This window comes from Macrobrachium rosenbergii, chromosome 28, assembly GCF_040412425.1.
Source record: "Macrobrachium rosenbergii isolate ZJJX-2024 chromosome 28, ASM4041242v1, whole genome shotgun sequence".
Lineage (NCBI taxonomy): Eukaryota > Metazoa > Arthropoda > Malacostraca > Decapoda > Palaemonidae > Macrobrachium > Macrobrachium rosenbergii.
This window is the reverse complement of record NC_089768.1, coordinates 22,389,279-22,409,560: the sequence shown is the minus strand read 5'-3', so window position 1 is coordinate 22,409,560 and position 20,282 is coordinate 22,389,279. Positions and strand designations below refer to the sequence as shown.

The window sequence follows — 20,282 nt, the reverse complement described above, 5'->3', positions numbered from 1 at the left end:
ACCTTGACTTTTCTTAGCATTGAGCATGTTATTCATTAGTAATTTTACCTAACTGTCAAAGTACATACATACATACATACATACATACATACATACATACATACATACATACATACATACATACATACATGTTTTTACTGACAATTGCTCGTGATGTAAAAGTATCGTAAGTAATTGTCATCATACAAACCAATGTATGTATATTGAAAGTATGTATGTATGAATGTATGTATGTATGTACTTTAAAGGATAGGTTAAAAATGCATTAAAGAATTACTCATTGATAAGAAAAGTCAAGGTGAAGAATCTAAGATGGGAACACAGACAGTGATGCTGATTACGAAGATGGAACACGTCTTGGCAGGTAACTGTGTCCGGCTGGAGACGGAATGTGGACTAACAAAAGACTGCTTTTTTTTTTTTTTTTTCTATTTCCAGTTTTCCTCTTACTTTGTTTTTCGTTGGTTCATCTGCTTTATATGATTTTCATTGTTTTTTACTGAACTTGTCTGAATTGCAAATGGAGGAGTGAAGATCTTAATTTTGAATGGAGACGCATTCACGCGTATTTGTATTTCCAATACTGTCATTTCAAAATGAACTAGGCAGATTTTTTTTTTTTTTTACGTAAAAAACGAATCCCGGGACCCTGTCTTTTGCAGGCGTGAGCTGGTTATATGGAGAACGTTCAACCTGTTTTTTTTTTTTTAGTGTAAGAAAACCATAGCAACCGCAGAATTCAGTCTAAATTAAAAAAAAAAAGAGTATCCTTTCTTCCCGCACAAATCTTAGAATTATAACTTGCTACTTTATACTACTTTATGTATGTGCATACTTTTTTTTTTTTACAAAAACAGTCAATTCCAAATACGGATGGCTGTATTGTAAATAAAAAAACAAATTTAAAAGATGACAGCTAGTGTCACAGGTCTTATAAGCAAGTGTTGAATCAAAGATACACTTTCGTTTACTTACAAATGGTTCATTAGCTTCCTTTAGATATTCTACGTCATTAACACATTGCCAACATTCTTGTAATACTTATCTTTCTCAAACGTTTGTCATGTACTGTCTTGATATTTCTGTCGAAAAATCTATATCTACAATTTAGGTACTACTGTTCTCTCTGCTTGTCCAGACCATGTTATCCTCTTTTGGTTTTATATATATATATATATATATATATATATATATATATATATATATATATATATATATATATATATATATATATATATATATATATATATATATATATATATATTTTTTTTTTATCAAGAATGCATGGTAACTTGCAACTCCCTAATTCCACCGCCCTCTCTTCCAGGCATGCTGTAAAGGTATTCGTTTCGAAAGCTTCTGTTTTTTTTTTTGGATGTGTTCATTGGATTTTCTTTGCTACTGTAACGAAAAGTTGGCCTAGTGACGTTTAGTAAACATGATGAAAAAAAAAATGAAGATCATTGTCTCTGCAATTCTTCAGTTTCGGGAAACCAACCGATCAGTCGGCTATGCCCTCTTAACTTCTTATTTCTTTTGATTCTCTACCTTTCTTACATTCTCTTACTTTCTTTCATCCTCCCCTGCCTTTTCTCTCTCATGGCATAACGAGTCCACCACCACCACCACCATCATTTCTCCACAATCCATCATCTTCAAGCCAACATTCACCTTCAACTTATTCGCCTTGTAATCATCTTCAGACGCTTTCACCCGAGTTGAACACTCCACTTCACAGTCATCAATCAATACGGAACCATTTAAATTAGCACGACATTCCGCTTTCCATTCACTCCTTTTTTGCCATCAATATGCACCTGTATCTTTTGGCTTTTCCATATCCTCTCTCTCTTTAGACCTAACTCGCGACAGTAAGCAAAGAAGTAAATTCAGATGCTCCTCATTCAAATACTTTACCAGTCAGGTTCAACTTGCAACATTTTAGCCTCTTGTCACTGTCAAGCAAACTATTTCTATTGATTGTTCAGTTCATTAAGTCAGTCCTGAGATCAATGTGTACGTGGCAAGTGAGCTGTCCTAATATATTTTATATATATATATATATATATATATATATATATATATATATATATATATATATATATATATATATATATATATATATATATATATAGTGTGTGTGTGCGCGTAAGTTTACTGGTCGATTCAGTGGGCTAAAAAAGTTAAGCGTTATTTCACGTTTCAGCAAATGCTGACGGCAATTTTGGTACACAGGCCCTCGACTTTCCATGTAAACGCTATATCATGATTCCTTCAATAAAATGTGATTTCAGATTCTAGAATATCGTGTAATTGAATGGATTCTACAACTCTGGAACTTTTGCAAAAGTCTAATTGTTTTTTACAATACTTTCGTTGTAAGTGAACAATACAAATTATTGTTATTTTTCCAGAATAAATACTCTGCATGGTCTTTAAATCATGGGCGTTTGACTTTAGTAGTTCCAGATTCTTCAGATTTCTTACTTATCTTTAAAGAAGTCTTTATTTGCATCTCCACTCCTGATACGCGTGCTGTGATATTCAGTGTGTGGAAATTGTCATTATTTCTTTAAATGAATGGTATTTACCAGCATGAAAATTTCCATTTTCTTACATTAAATAGCTCTGATGTGGAGAAGACTCTTTATCATTTCCTTTCTCGCCTAAATTAGTGACTGTTTTACTCAGCAATTCACTTCATTATGGCTCGTCTTTAAACTATGTTCAGCGTACTATCCAGACTCATTTCTCTTCTCACTTCATAATCATAATGACAAAGGCTGTATTGTATATTCATATTAGACAATACTTCTGGTATAATCTGTGACTTGGTTATACAATTCTACAACTTCACAGTTTAATGCAAATCAGCAGCAGTTTGTCCACTAATAAACATCAAACATTGATAAAGAAGAAAACATATTCTCAGGTCGTAAAAGATTGAAAAAGTTCTGCTTCAAATTGACTCCTAGAAAACTAAGCTTAACGGCACTGAAATTATAAATCTTGTTTAATGGGCATTGAAACTTGCTTAATTGCAATTAATATTTTCCCCAGTCTGTTGACTTTCACTGGAGCTATTACAAGAGAAAGTCAGCCAGTTAAGACACAACATCAGTCGTCGTTGTTATTTTTCCACAAGTATTTTATAAGTTCTCTCTACGAAACTTTTCATCCTGGAGAAAGAGACTGCATATTCTCTCGGAGTTTTGTTTTAGATATGACCCAATTACAGAATGGTCTTTCTAGACATGTTGGTTAATATTTGGACGCTCGGATATTCAAATTAGATGGAAATTTATTCTTATGAAGCAGGCCCACAAAGTGTCATTTCGTAGTTTTAATTCTTTCACCTTTGCTTTTTTTTTAATCCCTTATACTAGATAATTTTTTCACTAACATCACTCGGATGATTAAAATCTTTGCTGTGAGTGACAAATAGGCTATAGATTAAAATTAAATTTATCAAATTATAAAGGTAAGGAACAAATTAAACACCACAGTAATCACAAACTCATATATTGCTAAAATTACACTTGCATGATATACACATTATTCATGTGCACATAGTGTGTGCGCGCGTGTGTGTGTGTGTGTGTGTAATACATAAGAATGGCAACCAGGTTTACATAGGCGATGGGCTGGATCAGATTTTGAAATGGCTAAGTCAGCTGTACAGAAATGAGGACGATGAATTGAGGGACAGTATATAATTTGGAAGTGTTTAGAGAGGAAAACTAGACAGTGGCAGGGTATGTAACATAATGGAGCTGTTAGACAGGAAAGGACTCGAGATCAGGAATCCCAAGAGTTCATGTAGGGTTTTACCTCTAAAAATTGGCTTTCAAAGTCTTCAACGAAACTGGTTCAATCGTGATTCTGTAATCAAAAGTGCTAGCGTAGCAGTGCACATTGTGCTGATATTTTGATATGGGGCCACCCATGTTCGAGGATTCGTCTTAATGTTGAATCAAAAACTCATGAGGTATGCATCTGGCATGTATACCTCATCTTGCATGTATAATGTGAAGTATAGACGATAAAGGCAACAGATTTGGTGGTACCTTTACGATCAAGACGGCGCCCGACAGGAACTTTTGTTGTTGGCCGGCGGGGGCATGATTGCAAGCATGTATGAATGTACAGTATTATCTGGTCAAGCAACTTACGGTCTCTGATTGTACAAAAGACAGTTGTGCAGGAGAGTTAGTCGGCTCCATTCAAGTAACGCCACAAGAAAAATCCTCCGTAACTCTTAGTAACAATCACCTTTGTTAATTCAGGATCCTCGTTCAATTAAAGTAGTAACTCAAATGCATTCTATAATGTGCAAATTATTAAATGGGTCACAACTCATTTCAGTACAAACAATAAAAAAACATATATATATAAAAGATAATAAATTTATCTGAGAATGTTTGACCTGAATGGTCAAGTAAAAAGCTGGAAGAATTTTTCTATCGAAGAACAGAGACTTAGGAGGAGCAAATGGCCTCTATCAGGATGGGTCCTAGGGACGAGAAAGGAGTACATAAAAGTGGAACAGTAAACCTCAATAGTTCAAACCAATAAAAAAACTTCACCCCCACCACCCTTATTATTATGGATCTGCCAGTGGATTTCAGCCTATGCTCCACAGATTAAAAATTAATAGAATTGTAACATTTCTTCCCAACAGTCAACAATAACTTGAATTATAAAACTCTAGTTCATTAGGTCTCCAAAATTCTTGTTGCTAAGGCAGGAGCAGCCAAGAATTCTTATTGCTAAGGCAGGCGCAGCCAAGAATTCTTGTTGTTAAGGCAGGTGCAGCCATGAATTCTTGTTGCTAAGGCAGGTGCAGCCAAGAATTCTTGTTGCTAAGGCAGGCGCAGCCAAGAATTCTTGTTGCTAAGGCAGGTGCAGCCAAGAATTCTTGTTGCTAAGGCAGGCACAGCTAAGAATTCTTGTTGCTAAGGCAGGCGCAGCCATGAATTCTTGTTGCTAAGGCAGGTGCAGCCAAGAATTCTTGTTGCTAAGGCAGGTGCAGCCAAGAATTCTTGTTGCTAAGGCAGGTGCAACCAAGAATTCCTGTTGCTAAGGCAGGCGCAGACAAGAATTCCTGTTGCTAAGAATTACAAAATTAAGCAAAATCACTTATCCCTTGAAAGAAAACACTTTCCTCTTATAAAATGTGATTATACAAAATTCGTTTGGGAAAATGTGATTATACAATGTTTTATCCGACTTACTTCAAACTGCCGCCTGTATTTTTGGCAAAGTCACGTTACACTTGAATTTTTCCGTTAGTCTAAATACTATAGACCTGTTATTTTTGTAAAATATTTGGACTGAGGGTCAGTCATCCGAGCAGATGTCAGTAGCCTGACTGTGGTAGCAGCCTCATCCAGGAATTTGGGATGGCAAATTTTGTAGTTGACATTTTCATGGTTCTCCGACGTCAGAATTGGCATAGGGCTGTCCTCTTCTTCCATTTAGGTTTATTTATGGCCTCTGAAAAGAAAAGAAATTAACTAATCAATAAATCGTTATTTATGGGCTCTGAAAAGGAAAAGAAATTAACGAGTCAATAAATCATAATGAAAAAATATTGCAGTACATGCAGATAAACAATAAATATGTAACTGCACTAAATATATCTACACATGTTGGGAAAAAGTCGTAAAACTTCACCAGGTCAGTAATTTAAAATTAGTATTCTGATAATACCATTTTTGCCCAAGTATGTTGTGTTACCGTAATACTTTACAGGTGTCGTTCCGTTACCGAACATGGCATTTTTCGAATCCTTTGTGCACATATTGCACTATTAATAATGCAGTACACTTCCACTGTGCAATTTCAGATCTAGCCTGTACGACTATAGCCGCCGTGCAACGCTTATTAATTATACCTCAAAATCAGTCTTTCTGGTCTGATTTTTCAAATAAAAAATACTGTAGCATCTTTGGAGAAGATATGTTGAGGAATGTGGCAATGTGGCTATGAAACAATGGTAAATACGTCAGTGTATGTGAATGTATGCATCACAGTTGCCTGTGGAGAATTAAGAAGCGTGAGTGTGTATGCATGATGACAGGGAACTGGCACCGGGCTCATGTAGTACGTAGGGGGTTTGGTAGACTACTGGCGAGTCGATAATACTGGTATGAGGCAGATACTGTGTTTTTTTTTTTAAGTTGGCTCACCCACAATGCAGGAATTAAAATATGTATGGGGTATGTATACTATAATATGTATAATAGTACATAATGGGTGTTTCTTCCGTGATTGTGTGTGTGGGGGATGGGGGGTCCCAGAGAGAGAGAGAGAGAGAGAGAGAGAGAGAGAGAGAGAGAGAGAGAGAGAGAGAGAGAGATGGCTCAGCCTACTCAAAGTTTTGGCTGATGATCCAATGCTAAAACTCTTAAGCATAAAACGTTTACAATGTTCAGCAAAAGTTCGTTAGATGGCTATCCATTACCTACCTGTATAACTGCGGCGAGGTAGATGTGATTCTCTCTAGATATCCTTGATGTTCATTTTCCTGACGATCCTAATTTCCCTGATGAAATCTTCTGCCTCCTCGTCGTTCCATTCCCTGAGGGGTTGATTTCCGACGAAGTATCCATCGATGACGCCATCGCTCACCTCCTCCTCCAAGCCTTTCAACAAACGCAGACACCCGTCCCACGGTTCCTTCCCTTTGAGCTCATCGTAATATTTCACGGCTACTCTCTTGGCGTAGAAGGACTTGAAATGATGCCTGTCCTTCCAATCGCGCCTCTTGGCAATGTACTTCACCAGTCGAACCATGTCACGGATGTCTGTCTCCTCATTGATGAAATTCTTCTCTAGCAGGGAAAAGGAAATGTTGAAGAGTTGGTCAGAGTTCGGGAACCTGAAAGCCTTCGGAATTCCGAGAGAGAAGAACATGCAAGGCGACTTGTTCTTATTTGTTCTGTCAATGTATTGTCTCAGGCACTTTGGCATTTCTCCCAAGGGCAACAAATCGGGACACTGACCCCAGGTTCGAAAGGGAATTTGGGGAACCAAATCTATGGAAACTCTTCGTCTGGGGCCAGTGTGTTCTTGCAACTCGACGGTTAAAGCAGACAAACCCTCTTCGTGTGTGATTGTGGTGTCAGGTATCGTCACCATATCAACATGATGTCTAATGGCATTAAAAAGCCCATTCCGTAAATTTGCCGAGTCTAGCAAATTGTTACAGTCCAAGTGCATCATATGTCTTTTGGCTTCGAGGATGAAATATCCACTCTCGTCCCGGTCAACGTCGAAATTCTCCGAGACGAAGTCTCTCCCGAGTGACACGGTGATGTCAAAATCTGTCTTGTAATCCACCGCCAGATTCTCGTAAGCACTGCCACCATGAATGATATGCAGCGTATATGAAGTTGGTGTCACCTTGTCTGTGAGCGTTGCTCGAAATTCATCCAAAAACTCATCAACGAGTTCCCGGTTACTCTTGACTCGGGGCGTTACAGTATTATTCATATTGCATAATATGCCCCTGGCGTGTGTGTTATTGATATTCATTTCGGACCGTCCTTGAACGGAAATGACACTAACTCACTACACTAAGCACACTCAACAACACGATGGTTTTAGTTTGAGAGCTACCACTCAAGTGATGGGGCCCTCTAACAAAATTACTTTACGTTTCACCTGCAAAACGTTTTGTGACCACGTATGAACACGAAGCGTATGTGCATTTCAGCTTGTTAAGGTTACGTCATTGCCAATGCGTTGGAGTTGCCAATGGCACGATTAAACCATGCTGTTTTAAACACACCTGTGCGTTGAGATATGCAGTCTTGCCAGCGCAATTTGATACTGAAGAATACACATAACTGTGGACATTGTGAAGTGTCACTTTCCCGTATAACTCTGATTTCGGAGTAAAATGTTGCCAGAGAAGAACACAGACGAATGGTTTGCTTATGTTGTGCAACCAACTTGCTTGGGAGGAACGGTACGTATAGCCAGCGCTCAACTCCTCCCAGCAACACCTATCAGTCTCCCCCACCCGCCCCCACCCCCGCCCACAGAGCAAAACCCGCACGCATACACACACATACACACACACACACACACAGACACCGGACAACCACCCTATTCTAATCTAATACCTTGCTTGCTTGCATTCCTTGATTCGTATGCTGGAAACATTATCTTTCGTATCTTATCACTGTCATTGTACGTATTCGAGTACCAGGGATCCTCTGCCGTGACGTGAGCTAATTATCAATAATTCCGTTTCCCTACGCGAAAGCATCATGGGAAATCAGTTTTATTTAACGTCCCAATCAAATGGTACAGAAATTTGCAAACGATTAGGAAATTATTGCTTTCATCATTAAGTTTTCACACACAACACACACACACATATATATATATATATATATATATATATATATATATATATATATATATATATATATATATATATATATATATATATATATATATATATATATATATATATATATATATATATGTATATATGTCTGTGTGCGTATGCATATATATGCTGCATATATGATAATCAAGAAGTGTGAGAACGTGCTTGCTACCAAAAGGTGGTTCTCTCTCCGACTAGTGACCCACCACAGTTGGCTGATTTCTAGACACGTAATTAGCAGCGATGGTCTACAATGGTAAACTGAGATTTAACAAAAACGAATCAAATCAAGAACCTGCTGTTTGTGAGGCGAGCGTCCAGGCCACTGAAAACGTGTATCCATTATACGCACACACACACACATAATATATATATACTCATATATGTACAGTATATATATATCTTTTCTTCTTCGTTTTAACGTGCTTTTTTCCCATTTTTATATGGGGTAAGCACGATGCCTTCTTTTTGAAGGACTTTGATTTGGCGGTGGGGTAGGCCGTAGCCTCGATCGGCTGCCCTGCCTGACATCGCTTAGACCCCGGTAATGAATGTGTACATGTATTGTACCAAATCCCCAGCCCCCTTTCTCTCAGCAGCGAGGAGAACTGGGCAGTTAGGTCGACAATTCAAGACGTGTGAGGTGTCTGTTATGTTTTTAGAAGATGTTGGAGTGGCTTTGTTTGTGTGTATTTGTCTGTAACACCCATTTGCTTTCAGCAAACCTATCCGTTGATTACATACGTAATTCCGGGGTGTCTACACGGATAGCAAAGTGTCCGCCTTCTCTGACCGGTCGGCTGCGGCGATTGAACCCTCGCCACAGACCTCTATGAAGTCTGAGGTTGCTGCTTTACCGACCGAGCCATCGAGACTCCCTATATATATATATATATATATATATATATATATATATATATATATATATATATATATATATATATATATATATATATATATATATATATATATATATATATATATATATATATATATATATATATATATATATATATATATATATATATATATATATATATATATATATATATATATATATATATATATATATGGAGCAACAAGTAACCGAAATAATTTAATCCGTCAAGGAAGAAGATCCTAGTTACGGTATAGTTAAATTCCACCTGGTCAAGTTACGACGAAAATGCCACTTACAGGTAGAGTACAATACCTGAACAAGTCAGGTAATTACCAGCGTTTATTTATTTATTTACTTTTCTTTTTGCCAGCGACAAGCAAGTTTACTGTTAATCTAATCACTTATCTCTTTTTATCTCAACTCAGCCGTTAAGAAACGTTGAATAAACTCGGGAAGGATACGAATGGTGAGGAAATCAGTGATAAAAAAAAAGTAATGATAGACAGAAATAGGTCCAGAGGTTGAGAAAGACATGACAAACGTATTAGGTAAAACATGGATGCTCACTTCAGTATTAATGAAGAAAAGTTATAGTTGGTTAATGTAAAGAAGAGAGAGAGATTGAAATGCGTTGGTTGGTTAAGATCAAGCCTGGCCCTTGGCATCTTGATAAAATTCAACAAGGAATGGGAGGTTCGGTATGGACCTCCGGACTCAAAACAACCAACCAACAGAGACGGTAAATATCGTTATGGACAGAAGCAGATTGGGGGAAGGAGAGGGATGGTGGCGGGTAGGGCGGGTTGGGGGCGGGCTAGTAATGGTGTGGTGGTGAGAGAGAGAGAGAGAGAGAGAGAGAGAGAGAGAGAGAGAGAGAGAGAGAGAGAGTTGTTGGTGGGCTGTGTTTGGTGGTGTCAAATATCGCGTGGGAAGAGGAAAATGCTACTGCTCTTCCCTTTTACCTGTTACAAGTGGTCGTGTGCTCTTCCTAAACACTTGATTTTAGGTAACGTTTGTTGACTGTTACTTTGCCAGGGAGGACGGGCATGAGATTTTTTTCAAGGACATCAGAAAAAGATTGGCTATATCGTTTAAAGTATACATATACATCTATGTATATATTCAGTATATATTATATATACATATAAATATATATAATATATATATATATATATATATATATATATATATATATATATATATATATATATATATATATATATATATATATATACATACATACATATACACACATAACTTTTTGACTCACCACGTGACCAAACTCCGGCCTTTCGAGTAAGAGTGCAGGCCATTAGCAATTCAGGCAAAAAGGTCATAAAAGGAGTTGGAACCTAAGTAGGCTACTTACGTACCTAAGGTTTTTCCCGGGGAAGGTAACTAAGGTCTTTGTTTTTATTTTTTCAGAAACTTACAAGTGAGTACTCTACATGGTCTTTAAATCATGGATGTTTCACTTCATTTGTTCCAGATTCTTCAGATTTCTTACCCATCTTTAAAGAAGTCTTTATTTCTGTCTCCACTCTTGATACGTGCTCTAATATTCAGTGTGTGGAAGTTGTCATTTAATCTTTAAATGGATGGTATTTATCTAGCATGAATATTTCCACTTGCTTACACTAAATAGTTCTGATGTGGAGAAGACTCTGTATCACTTCCCTTCTAGGCTGAATTAGTGCATTTATTTTACTCAACAATTCACTACATTACAGCTCGTCTTTATACTACATCACCTTACTACCCAGAATCATTTCTTTTCTCACTTCATAAACCTAAGTAATACAAAGGTTGCATTATCACGTTAATTCTTCTGATATAGTCTATGACTTAATACAACTCTACTAATTTGCAGTGTATGCAAGTAAGAATCGGTTTGTTTAATAACAACATAGTAAACATCAAATATTGCTCAACGAGAAAACATGTTCTTAGGTTGTAAAAAATAAAAATGTTCCAACCCAAATTGATTCACCCTAGTTGAACTAGAAACAAAGCTTAACAACACTGTAATTACGCAACTTGTTTAATGGGCATCTGAACTCAATAAATTGCAGTAAATATTTTCCCAATTTGTTGACTGTCGTTGATAATATTACAAGAGAAAGTAAGCCAGCTGAGTAGACAGCATCAGTCGTAGTTATTGTTATCATTTCCAAAAACAATTTAAAGATATCTTTACGCAATTCATCATGGGGAGAGAGAGAGATTGCATATTCTTCTCTCGGTTTCTTTTCAGATATGACCAAATAACCGAATGGTCTTTCTAGACATGTAGGTTAATTGTTGGACGTTCAGGAATTCAAATTGGATGGAAATTAATTCTTATGAAGCAGGCTCACTAAACGTCATTTGATAGTTTCAAGTCTTTCATCTAATTTTTTTAAAAAAATAGATTATACTTTCATGCAGTGGGTGACAAATTGGTTGTAGATTAAAAGGAATTTGATTAAATTAAAAGGTAAAGGATAAATTAAACACGAGAATACAACCTTATATATTGCTAAAACTACATTGGCAAAATGCAAACACTATGATGTACATAGATGTAATAGTACGCGTGCGTGCGCGTTTAATACATAAGAATGGCAACCAGGTTTCCACAGGCGAAAGGCTGGATCAGAGATTGAAATGGCTAAGTCAAGTGGTCGGAAGGCAGGACGTTGAGTTGAGGGACAGTACATAATTTGGAAGTGTCTAGAGAGGAAAAGCAGACAGGGGCAGGATAGGTAACTTGAAGGTGTTGGACAGGAGATGCCCTTAGAACAGGAATTACAAGAGTCCGTGCAGGAGTTTGGAAATGGCCCCAAGAAGTGCCTTCGTTAAGGTATGAAAGTCTTCCGCGCAAAAGGCTTCACTCACGATTCAACAGTCAAAAGTATGTGTAGCTGTGACTACTGTGCTGTTTTTTTTTTTTTTTTTTTTTTTGTCTAGGGCCACCCATGTTCGAGGATCCGCCTTATAATGTTCAGCAAAAGTTCACATGGTATAATGCTGAGCCAAAAATTCATGAGGTACGTATCTTGTATGTATACCTCATCTTGCACGTACATTGTGAAGTATGGACGATAAAAGCAACGGATTTGGTGGTAGCCTTTACGATCAAGAAGCCATATGAGAGGAACTTCGGTTGCCGGCCGCTAAACACCTTTGTTAATTAAGGATCCTCGCTCAATTAATGTAGTAGATTAAATGCGTTCTTTGTGAATTATTAAATGGGTCACGACTTATTTCAGTATAAAACAAAAGTATAATACAAAAACCTCATAGTGTGTATCAGAGCATGTTGACCTCAATGGTCACGTAAAATCTGGAAGCTTTCTAAACAATACCAACTTCACTCCTACCAGCCTCATAACCATGGATCTTCCAATTCATTTCAGCCTATGGTCTACATACTAAAAATTAATATAATTAATATAATTGTAACAGTTCTTGCAATAACTCAACAATAACTTGGATTACAAAACTCGTAGTTCATTAGGCCTCCAGAATTTTTGTTGCTAAGGTAGACGCAGCCAAGAATTCTTGCTACCAAAGCAGGTGCAGCCAAGATTTCTTGCTGATGAGCCAACCATAGCCAAGAATTCTTGTTGCTAAGGCAAATGCAGCCAAGAATTCAAGTTGCTAAGGCAGGCGCAGCTAAGAATTCTTGTTGCTAAGGCAAATGCAGCCAAGAATTCTAGTTGCTAAGGCAGGCGCAGCTAAGAATTCTTGTTGCTAAGGCAAATGCAGTCAAGACTTCTTGTTGCTAAGACAGGTGCAGCTAAGATTTCTTGTTGCTGAGGCAAGCGCAGCCAAGAAATCTTGTTGCCAAGACAAGCACAGCCACACATAAACAAGGGATTAATTAAAAATTATCAAGTAAGACAGGAGGTTTTGAGAGAGAAACCAAATACAATCAGTTTCAAGAAGTATTCCAGGAATGAGCGGTTAACAAACTAGAAGTTATGAAATAAAATGGCATATCAAATATGCAAATAAGCAAAATCCGTGAAAGAAAACACTTTCCTCTGATAAAATGTGATTATACAAAGTTTTATGAGTTACTTTAAAGTGCTGCCTGTATTTTTGGAAAAGCAACACAAACTTGATTCCTGTATTTTTGGAAAAGCAACACAAACTTGATTTTTTCCTTTGCTCTAAATACTACAGGCCTGTAACTTGTAAAGTACTAACTACAAAATAACCCAGTAATACCACGGGGCAGTCATCCGAGGGGATGTCAGTAGACTGATCGTGTAGCAGCCTCATCGAAGAATTTGGGATGGAAAATTTTGCAGTGAACATTTTCATGGTTCTTCGACGTCTTCTTCCATTTAGGGTTATTTATGGCCTCTAAAAAGGAAAAGAAATTAACCAATCAATAAATCGTTATTTATGGCCACTGAAGAGGAAAAGAAATTAACCAGTCAATAAATCATTATAAAAAAAAGATTGCAGTGCTACATGAAGTTAAACAACAATAAATATAAAACAGCACTAAATATATCTAGATATGTTTGGAAATCATGAAACTTCACCATATTAATAATCTAAAAACAGCATTCTGGTATTGCAAGAAAAAAAAAAAACAAATTATATATACATGCCATTTTTGCCAATATGTAATACTTTATAGGTGCCGTACCGTTATCAAACATGATATTTTCCGAATTCTTTGTGTACATATTGCACTATCCAAATTTCAATATTTTTCTATTGTGCATTTTCAGATCTAGCCTGTAATGACCCTATCCGCTGTGCACTGCCCATTAAATATACCCGACTTTTCCAATGAAAAATAGTGTAGCATCTTCGCAGAAGATATGGTGAGAAATATGGCTATGAAGCTGTGGTAAATATGTCAGTGTATGTGCAAGTATGCATCAGAGTTGCTTGAGGACAGAGTTGCCCAAGTGCTCATTTACTTTGGGGGTTTGGTGACTAATGGTGAGTCTGCAGTATTCTCTTATCAGGCAGATATTGCGGAAGAATTTTTTTTTTTCTACAAGTTGGCTCATCCACAATGTAGAAACTAAAGTATGTATGAGGCTTGTATATTCTAAAAAATACATAACGGGTGTTTCTCCCAAGTGTGTGTGTGCGTGTGTGTGTAGAGAGAGAGAGAGAGAGAGAGAGAGAGAGAGAGAGAGAGAGAGAGAGAGAGAGAAAGGCAGGCTGGCACTGCCTACTCAAAGTTTTGGCTGATGATTCAATGCTAAAACTCTTGAGCATAAAACTTTTACAATGTTCAGCAACAAGTTCTTTAGCTGGCTATCCATTACCTACCTGATAACTGCGGAAGAAGTTGAGGTAGACATGATTCTCTCTAGATATCCCTGATGTTCATATTCCTGACGATCCTAATTTCCCTGATGAAATCTCGTGCCTCCTCGTCGTCCCATTCCCTGAGGGGTTGATTTCCGACGAAGTATCCATCGATGACGCCATCGCTCACCTCCTCCTCCAAGCCTTTCAACAAACGCAGACACCCGTCCCACGGTTCCTTCCCTTTGAGCTCATCGTAATATTTCACGGCTACTCTCTTGGCGTAGAAGGACTTGAAATGGTGCCTGTCCTTCCAATCGCGCCTCTTGGCAATGTACTTCACCAGTCGAACCATGTCACGGATGTCGGTCTCCTCATTGACGAAATTCTTCTCTAGCAGGGAAAAGGAAATGTTGAATAGTTGGTCAGAGTTCGGGTACCTGGAAGCCTTCGGAATCCCGACAGCAAAGAACATGCAAGGCGATTTGTTCTTATTTGTTCTATCAATATATTTTCTAAGACACTCTGGCATTTCTCCCAAGGGTAACAAATCGGGACACTGACCCCAGGTACGAAAGGGAATTTGGGGAACCAAATCTATGGAAACTCTTCGTCTGAGGCCACTGTGTTCTTGCAACTCGACGGTTACAGCAGATAAACTCTCTTTGTGTATGATTGTGGTATCAGGTATTGTCACCATATCTATGTGTCGTCTCATGGCATTGAATAGCCCATTCCGTACTTTGGACGAGTCTAGCAAATTGTTACAATCCAAGTGCATCATATGTTTTTTGGCTTCGAGGACGAAAAATCCACTCTTGTCACGTTTAACATCGAAATTCTCCGAGACGAAGTCTCTCCCGAGTGACACGGTGATGTCAAAATCTGTCTTGTAATCCACCGCCAGATTCTCGTAAGCACTGCCACCATGAATGATATGCAGAGTATACGAAGTTGGTGTCACCTCGTCTGTGAGCGTTGCTCGAAATTTATCCAAAAACTCATCAACGAGTTCCCTGTTACTCTTGACTCGGGGCGTTACAGTATTATTCATATTGCATAATATGCCCCTGGCGTGTGTGTTATTAATATTCATCTCGGAACGTCCTTAAACGGAAAGGGCACTGAATCACTATACTAAGCACACTCAAAAACACGTTGGTTTTAGTTTGAGAGCTACCAAGCAAGTGATGGGGTCTGCAACAAAATTGCATTACGTTTCACCAGCAAAAGTTTTGTGAATACGTATAAACACGAATTGTACGTGTATTTCAGCTTGATAAGGTTACGTCATTGCCAATACGTTAGAGTTGCCAATCTTGCTGTTTAAAACACACCTGTGGGTTGAGGTATGTGGTCTTACCGCCTCAGTTTGCTATTGAAGAATACACAGCTGTGGACATTGTGAAATGTTACTTTCCCGTATAACTCTGATTCTGAAATAAAAATTGTCGCGAGAGAAGAACACACAGTCTAATGGTTTACGTTGTGCAACTTCACCGGGATAAACCCTCCCCCGAAGCCCCCACCCATTCTACGCTATTCCCTTGCTTGCGTTCCGAGATTCGTATTAGTGGAAACATTATCTTTCATATCTTATCACTGGCCTTGCACATATTCGATTATCAGGGATTCTTCTACCGTAACTTGGTTTAATCACAATCATCATGAATTATATTTCTTTACGCGAATGTTGTTCCTCGTTGGACGGGTCGGTAGAGTTGTCGGCTAGCATTCTGCTAGGCCCGAGTTCAAGTCTCCGGCCGGCCAATGAAGGATTAGAGGAATTTATTTCTGGTGACAGGAATTCATTTCTCGGTATAATGTGGTTCGGATTCCACAATAAGCTGTAGGTCCCGTTGCTAGGTAACCAATTGGTTCTTAGCCACGTAAAATAAATCTAATCCTTCGGGCCAGCCCTAGGAGAGCTGTTAATCATTCTCAGTGGTCTGGCTAAACTAAGATATACTTAATTTAACTTTTATGTGAATGCATTATGATAAATAATTTTTTTTCCTAATGGCCCAGTCAAATGGTAGAGAAATTTGCAAACGATTAGAAAATTATTACTTTCACCTCCAAGCTTTCAAACATTATATATATATATATATATATATATATATATATATATATATATATATACATATATACATATATAAATATATATAAATATATATATATATATATATATATATAATATACATATATTTATATGTATATATACATATATTTATATATATTTATATATATATATATATATATATATATATATATATATATAAATGGATATATGTATGTATATATATATATATATATATATATATGCAGTATATATATATATATATAAATGTATGTATGTGTGTGTGTGTTTGTGTATATTCCACATACATTCCGAATCGCACTGAGCTGTTTTATTTCAACCAAAGTTGGTAAACATATGAGTTGTTATCTCGAAAAGAACACCAAGGGGGTAAGGCTTCACTAGCACCAATGGGCACCGATGAGGGTGGGGGAGGAAGGACTTTCCTGAAACGGTGCTGGTTATGTCCGTAGACTCAGTAACTTTACCAATTGATCATACCTACAGTAATTTCGGTATACATAATTATGACGTATTATCTGGAAAAGAAAACTGTTGGGGGTACGACATCAATGGCACCAGAGGGGCTGGGGGTTGGGAAGGGGGTAACAGAGACAGAGTGAGAGGGAGAGGAAGTGAGAGAGAGAGAGACTAGAGGGGGTGTTAGGGAGAAGAAAGAGGGAAAAAGACCAGGAGGGATGGAGAGAGAGAGAGAGAGAGAGAGAGAGTAGAAGGGGTATGAGGGAGAAGTGAGAAAGTGAGAGAGGGAGAGGAAGTGAGAGAGGGAGAGAGACTAGAGGGGGTGTTAGGGAGAAGAAAGAGGGAAAAAGACAAGGAGGGATGGAGAAAGAGAGAGAGAGAGAGTAGAAGGGGTATCAGGGAGAAGTGAAAAAGTGAGAGAGGGAGTGAGAGGGAGAGGAAGTGAGGGAGAGAGAGCAGAGGGGGTATTAGGGAGGAAAAGAGAGATAAGTGAGAGAAAGAGAAAGAGAGTGAGAAAGAGAGAGAGTTGTTGGTGGGCTGTGTTTTGTGGTGTCAAGTATCGCATGAGAAGAGGAAAATGCCACTGCTCTTCCCTTTTACCTGTTACAAGTCGTCGCGCGCTCTTCCTGAACACTTGATTTTAGGCAACGTTTGTTGATTGTCACTTTGCCAAGGAGGACAGGCATGAGGTTTTTTTTTCAAGGACATCTGATAAAGATTGGCTATATATCGTTTAAAGAGAGTGTATGTATGTGTATGTATCCATGTGTATATATATATATATATATATACACATAAATTTTCTGACTCACCACGGGACCAAACCCCGGTCTTTCGAGTAAGAGTGCAGGCCATTAGCAATTCAGGCAAAAAGGTCATAAAAGAAGTTGGAACCAAAGTAGGCTACTTACGTACCTAAGGTTTTTCCCGGGAAGGTAACTAAGGTCTTTGTTTTTATTTTTTCAGAAACTTATAAATGAGTACTCTTCATGGTCTTAAATCATGGATGTTTCACTTCATTTGTTCCAGATTCTTCAGATTTCTTACTCATCTATAAAGAAGTCTTTGTTTGTGTCTCCACTTTTGATACACGTGATATAATATTCAGTGTGTGGAAGTTGTCATTAATTCTTTAAATATAAGGTATTTATCTAGCATGAATATTTCCACTTGCTTACACTAAATAGTTCTGATGTGGAGAAGACTCTGTATCATCTCCCTTCTAGGCTAAATTAGTGATTTTATTTTACTCGACAATTCATTACATTACAGCTGGTCTTTCAAACCACATCACTTCACTATCCAGAATCATTTCTTTTCTCACTTCATAAACCTAAGTAATACAAAGGTTGGATTGTCACGTTAATTCTTCTGGTATAATCTATGACTTAATACAACTCTACTAATTTACAGTGTATGCAAGTAAGAATCGGTTTGTTTAATAACAACATAGTAAACATCAAATATTGCTCAACGAGAAAACATGTTCTTAGGATGTAAAAGATAAAAAAAGTTCCACCCCAAATTGATTCTCCTATAGTTGAACTAGAAACAAAGCTCAACAACATTGCAATTATGCTACTTGTTTCATGGGCATATGAACTCGATAAATTGCATTAAAAATTTTCCGCAAGTTTGTTGACTGTCGTTGATAATACTACAAGCGAAAGTAGTTATTGTTATCATTTCCAAAAAAAATTTAAAGCTCTCTTTACGCAATTCATCATGGAGAGAGAGAGAGAGAGAGAGAGAGAGAGAGAGAGAGAGAGAGAGAGAGAGAGAGAGAGATTGCATATTCTTCCCTCGGTTTCTTTTCAGATATGACCTAATTACGGAATGGTCTTTCTAGACATGTAGGTTAATTGTTGGACGTTCAGGAATTCAAATCAGATGGAAATTAATTCTTGTGATGCAGGCTCACTAAACGTCATTTGGTAGTTTCAAGTCTTTCATCTTATTTTCTTTTTTCTTATAATAGATTATACTTTTATGCAGTGGGTGACAATTGGTTGTAGATTAAAAGGACTTTGATTACATTAAAAGGTAAAGGATAAATTAAACACGAGAATAACAATGACCTTATATATTGCTGAACCTACATTGGCAAATGCAAACACTAAGATATGCATAGATGTAATAGTACGCGTGCGTGCGCGCGTTTAATACATAAGAATATAAGAATGGCAACCAGGTTTCCACAGGCGTAAGGCTGGATCAGAGATTGAAATGGCTAAGTCATGTGGACGGAAGGCAGGGCGTTGAGTTGAGGGACAGCACATAATTTGGAAGTGTTTAGAGAAGAAAAGCCGCAAGATAGGTAACATGAAGGTGTTGGACAGGAGATGCCCTAGAACAGGAATCCCACGAGTCCGTGTAGGAGTTTGGAAATGCCCTTAAGAAGTGCCTTCATCATGGTATGAATCTTTAGCGCAAAACGCTTTACTCACGATTCAGGAATCAAAAGTATAAGTGTAGCAGTGACTATTGTGCTGTTATTTTTATTATATCTAGGGCCACCCATGTTCGAGGATCCGTCTTATAATGTTGAGCAAAATTTTACAAGGTATAATGCGGAGCCAAAAATTCATGAGGTATACATATTGTATGTACTGTGTACACCTCATCTTGCATGTACAGTGTGAAGTATGGATGACAAAGGCAACGGATTTGGTAGTAACCTTTACGATCAAGAAGCCATGTGAGAGGAATTTGTTCCCAGCCGCTGGCAGTAAGATTACAAGTATGAATGAATGTATCATAGGATCAAGGAACTTGCGCCCTCTGACGATACATTCTGGTGCTTGTGAATATGTACAAGAGATAATTGTGCAGGACAGTTGGACGGGCCCAATCGGGTAACGCATAACTCTTGTAACAAATACATTTGTTAATCAAGGGTCCTAGCTCAATTAATGGTGTAACTTAAATGCGTTTCTGTGTAGAATTATTAAGTGGGTCCCGACTTATTTCACTATAAAACAAAAGTATAATACAAAAAATTCATAGTGTGTGTCACAGCATGTTGGTCTAAATGGTCAAGTAAAATCCGGAACCTTTTTTCTATCGAGGAATTGAGGCCGAGGAGCAGCAGACTGCCTCTATCAGGATGGTTCCTAAGGACCAAAAAGTAGAGGAATAGCAAGCCTCATTAGTTCTAAACAATACCAACGTCA

At 37.7% G+C, this 20,282-nt stretch overlaps 2 protein-coding genes and 1 long non-coding RNA gene across 3 annotated transcripts in view; 1 reads left to right on the top strand and 2 right to left on the bottom strand.

Annotated features, from left to right (window-relative positions):
• The window catches only part of LOC136853910 (uncharacterized), a 352,798-nt gene that overhangs the window by 27,820 nt on the left and 304,696 nt on the right, over positions 1–20,282 (top strand). The window lies entirely within an intron of this gene.
• LOC136854122 (cyclic GMP-AMP synthase-like receptor 1) lies at positions 3,507–8,010 on the bottom strand. Its single transcript, XM_067130311.1, has 2 exons — positions 6,471–8,010; positions 3,507–5,496 (listed from the first exon to the last, which is right to left on the bottom strand). The coding sequence occupies exon 1, from the start codon at positions 7,537–7,539 to the stop codon at positions 6,505–6,507; it is 1,035 nt and encodes a 344-aa protein (XP_066986412.1). The 5' UTR covers positions 7,540–8,010; the 3' UTR covers positions 3,507–5,496; positions 6,471–6,504.
• LOC136854121 (cyclic GMP-AMP synthase-like receptor 1) lies at positions 11,785–16,068 on the bottom strand. The gene is made up of 2 exons (XM_067130310.1): positions 14,571–16,068; positions 11,785–13,637 (listed from the first exon to the last, which is right to left on the bottom strand). The coding sequence occupies exon 1, from the start codon at positions 15,643–15,645 to the stop codon at positions 14,611–14,613; it is 1,035 nt and encodes a 344-aa protein (XP_066986411.1). The 5' UTR covers positions 15,646–16,068; the 3' UTR covers positions 11,785–13,637; positions 14,571–14,610.